Consider the following 3946-nt stretch of genomic DNA (forward strand, 5'->3'; position numbering starts at 1 on the left):
TATGGCTCGGCTGGAAAGGATTCAACAGGCGATGCATAGGGTTGGTGCGACTGGGCGAGACTGGCGGCGGAGTGGAACTGTTTCCTGCCAGCTCTCGAAGCCTTCTGGAGAAATCCATCGCTGGGGACTCAATTGCCATGGGGTTTAAACGCATAACTCTGTCAAAGGCACTGGGATGCTGGGCAACTAACCCCATTTCTTCGGCACTAAGGCGATGTGGATCCAGGTGATGACGAGGCGGTGGGCTGAACAGCGGAGGCGTGTTTGGGAGCCGACCCTCACCAAAGCCAGGGTGTTCACGCAAGATGGGTCCTGTCATCCGCAAAAGATTGAAGGGGTTGTTGTCTCCAAGGAAATTCATCAGCGGGGACTGTGCAACAGTCTCCGGTCCCAGAGGAGGAGGGATGGTGATGCGTGGAGTAAGGGAACTGTTTGAAGGGCTTGTTTCCAGGTAGATGCGGAATCCATGTGTGTTCTGGGCATGCTGAAGCAAGAACCAAGCACTATTAAAAGGCTGCTTGCATGTTGTGCAAATATAGCTTGAAGGCTCATCTTTACCTATAAAAGAAAAACAGAAAGAACACTTAAAAAATAATACAGCGGAGAACATTTAAATACAGTTGGCATACGCTTTATTTTGCTAGCACATTTCCTCCTTGGCATTTCTGAAAGAAGGACTTAATTGCAATGTATTGACTGATATAAATTGTTGAACAGCACATTTACTCACCACACATTCACTTAACTTGTATGACAAATATCACACATACGCATTGGTGCTATAACGTTTATATCCTCTAACTTGCAAATAAAACCTTCCCTTATGACGCATAAAGATCCAAACCCTTTCATGTGTTTATTCCACAGAAAGGAATTTGTTTCAAGGGATTTAGTACTATAGACAAAAAACAAGCAAAATGCAGTGCGGTAGGCTTTACAAGGCACCTGCAAGGAGCTCCAGTGTAATTTTCACTCTTTCATTTTGTATTTTTATATACTTCATGTAGCAGTCCCACGAGATCTTGCTAAATTTAATTTATACATGCTTCAGTCATGCCAGCACTTCCATTTTTAAAATACTGGGTAGGTATTTAGCTGCACAAGTCCTATTCAAGTCAACAGGAGCTTGGAAAATGTACCCTTGCATGAACCACTTTGACATTCTTTTTGCCAAAACACCAAGAAGCCACTCAAATGAAACATCCGGTAATCAAAGCCGACAGCACAGTTGCAATTAACAGTAACAAATGTCAGGCCGTGCTTGAACTGGGTCCCAAGAATTTCTGAGCCTGAGCCTGCCCTCCAATGCAGAAACACTCACCGGAGCCAAAAACATTGTTCTGTTTGCCTTTCTAGCTTCTTTGAATGACTGCATAAAGGTGGAAAGCATTCCTTTAACCTTGATTCAGCTTTACATAAAGGACAGGTGTGGACAAGTTTGCATACAGTCATAATTCTGCTAGCTAGAAAATTCCAGTACTGGGCACAATATAAACTATGTGCTATCTTCAAAAAGCACTTCCCCTCCCCCACCCCTTCCTTTTTTCAGTGCCTCTGCAAGACTCTGATAAGTTCATAAATACTTGTCAACTTGAAAATCATGATCCAGGTTTTGTCTTGTTGTTGGTTTTGGGTTTGTTTTTTTTCAAATGAGGGGGAGGTTTCCTGGAAAAAACAACTACCCATTTTGGAAAATCTAAAATTAATTTCTTGCTTGTTTGTTTGTTTGTTTATGGAAGCACATATTTTGGCTAGCAATGGCCCCGTTGCACCTAAAGGCACTAAACTTCCTGAAAGCTCAAAGCCTGAACCAAGCTTCCTGCCTGACCTGCATCTGCATAATGACCTGAACGAAGCCTGATCCCAGCAGGAGCTCAGATCGAAGCTGAACTACACAACCCCTTTCCAGACCGGGGGGACTGCGATTAACAGAAGCCTGTTGCTGGAGTTTGAAAATGCAAGAGTTTATAAGGTGAACAGCATCGTATTATTAAAACTACCTTTGTATAGAATAATGACTCATAACAGTCAAAAAAAGAGCAAAAAAAAGAAAAAAGAAAAATAAAAAAAAATTAGTCTCCAGCACACCAGGCAAAGCAGGATTGCTGCTGACTGAATTCCCCTCTTCTGGCTGCTGCAGGAACGGCTGCTAACAAAACCTACAGAACCTTACACAAGGAGGCTAGATTATCTGCCTACCTATCAGCCTGTCAGTCTATCTAATCTTATCATCCAATGAACATCCATAAAAGCGTAAAGGAAAAGGCATCTATCAGATTGAGACTTATTTACAAAGGTAGGTGATAAAGGCGGTGCAGCTCCTCACACTCCTATCGATTTAGCAGGGCTGCTGCTGTGGATAACGGCTTCAGACCCCGATTTCGGAGATGCTGGCTCTCCCACAGCCAAGAAAAACCATACACAACACGGCGGGCGCTCCTGCCTGGCTGACACAGCCCCGGTGCCCTGGCCCTGCGTGCTGTGTCATATGGGACAGACTCAGTTGCTTTGATTAAGCTCTAACAACCGCTATGGGGAAAAAATACAAGTTTGGGAACTGTACTCGGCTTGGAAAAAGTGCCCGTAACTGCTGTTGACGTTAATGAAAGCCACATACAAACACGGAAAGGAACTGAGACATTATCCCTTAAAAATCTACTCAGAACTGAGGCAGTTAGGGATTTTTTTGTCGGCTCGGCACCCAAAGCAACAGTAAATGCTCCGATTATTACTTCAAATATTTAAATTTCTGTTTCTTACAGAAATATGATGAAAATGTCTAGACCTTTAACTTTTCTTGCACGGCAACATGTGTAGTATAAAAAGTGACAGAAATCACTGAAGCAGACTAAAGTATATAATATACTCTGTCGAAAGCTTTTTTTAACAATATGTTTTAGCTCAGATCACCCTAGAATAGATTTTAATAAAGCCCCTTCTGAAGTGTGATCTAATAGCAAATGAAGTGCAGCATCTTGCAAGGTCATATATCTTCAAATTAAAGAGGGCTCTGCACCCTTCACCTTCATTTTATCCACTCTAATTAATTGATTTATTACCCACAGCTGTTCGATTCTTTCATTTTTAAAGTCGCAGCATGCATTCTTTTTTTGTCATGGGTTTTATTTTCTTTAAAAAAATAAAGCGTGTGAGTGCATGTGCATGCAATCTCCTTGCTTAGCTCAAGAGCTGACAGGAGGAAGAAAGCAGCTGTGTATTAGACAACAACGACGACAACAGCAACACGTTTACTTCAGCAAAGGCACATACGTAAGGAGAAAAATTCCTGAGCACGCTGAGGATCAAGGCCAATCTAAAACTGAAATGGCTGATTAAAAAAATTACCCTCAAAATGGCAGCTGGCTGGATGCTTGCTACTACATGTTACATGGAATTGAGATGTTTTGTTTTGGTTTGTTCTCCAAAACTTCACCTCTGTGAAATTCAACTGAGGAGAGTAAACCCCCCTCCTTTTTAGTTTTCTTTCAAATAGAGCAAATTAGTGCTATTAGTGATATAAGATTTACAAGCTAGCAGTAATAAAACAGTCTTCTCTTCCTTTTTGTTTTGTTTAGCTCTTATGTTCCTTAACACTCGTCTTCAGGAGACCCTGACACAACGGCAGAATTGACTGCAGGCTACCTGGCTACCACCCCCTGACTGCTTCACCAGTGTTCGTGTGTGCATGCCTGTGTATATATCTATAATTTAACTTTCACAACCCTCAAAGACTCTCCCCAGACTCCTCGCTTAAAAAAAAAAGTGGGGGAAAAAAAAAATGTTCATTTCCATATTATCACTTCATGGTTATCTTGCCTAGAAGTTGCCCTGAGCAGTGTAGATCCTCACTTTTAAGAACAGAACAATGTCAAAAAGTCTTTGAAGATCCACTCTGAACATTTTTGTATTCAAAAACTTGCTAAATATTTTAAACATGCCCAGAAAC

General features: G+C 41.7%; 1 protein-coding gene across 1 annotated transcript in view; it reads right to left on the reverse strand.

Moving 5' to 3' along the window:
• BCL11B (B-cell CLL/lymphoma 11B (zinc finger protein)) overlaps nucleotides 1-558 on the reverse strand; it is a gene marked incomplete at both ends in the record, with an annotated part of 1781 nt that extends 1223 nt beyond the window's left edge. The window contains one exon of the mRNA XM_009865529.1: nucleotides 1-558. This exon is cut by the window's left edge and continues 1223 nt beyond it. Coding sequence (XP_009863831.1) covers nucleotides 1-558 — 558 coding nt within the window.
• Between the last annotated feature and the right edge of the window lie 3388 nt (nucleotides 559-3946).

Source organism: Apaloderma vittatum, unplaced genomic scaffold (assembly GCF_000703405.1).
Source record: "Apaloderma vittatum isolate BGI_N311 unplaced genomic scaffold, ASM70340v1 scaffold27722, whole genome shotgun sequence".
Classification (NCBI taxonomy): domain Eukaryota; kingdom Metazoa; phylum Chordata; class Aves; order Trogoniformes; family Trogonidae; genus Apaloderma; species Apaloderma vittatum.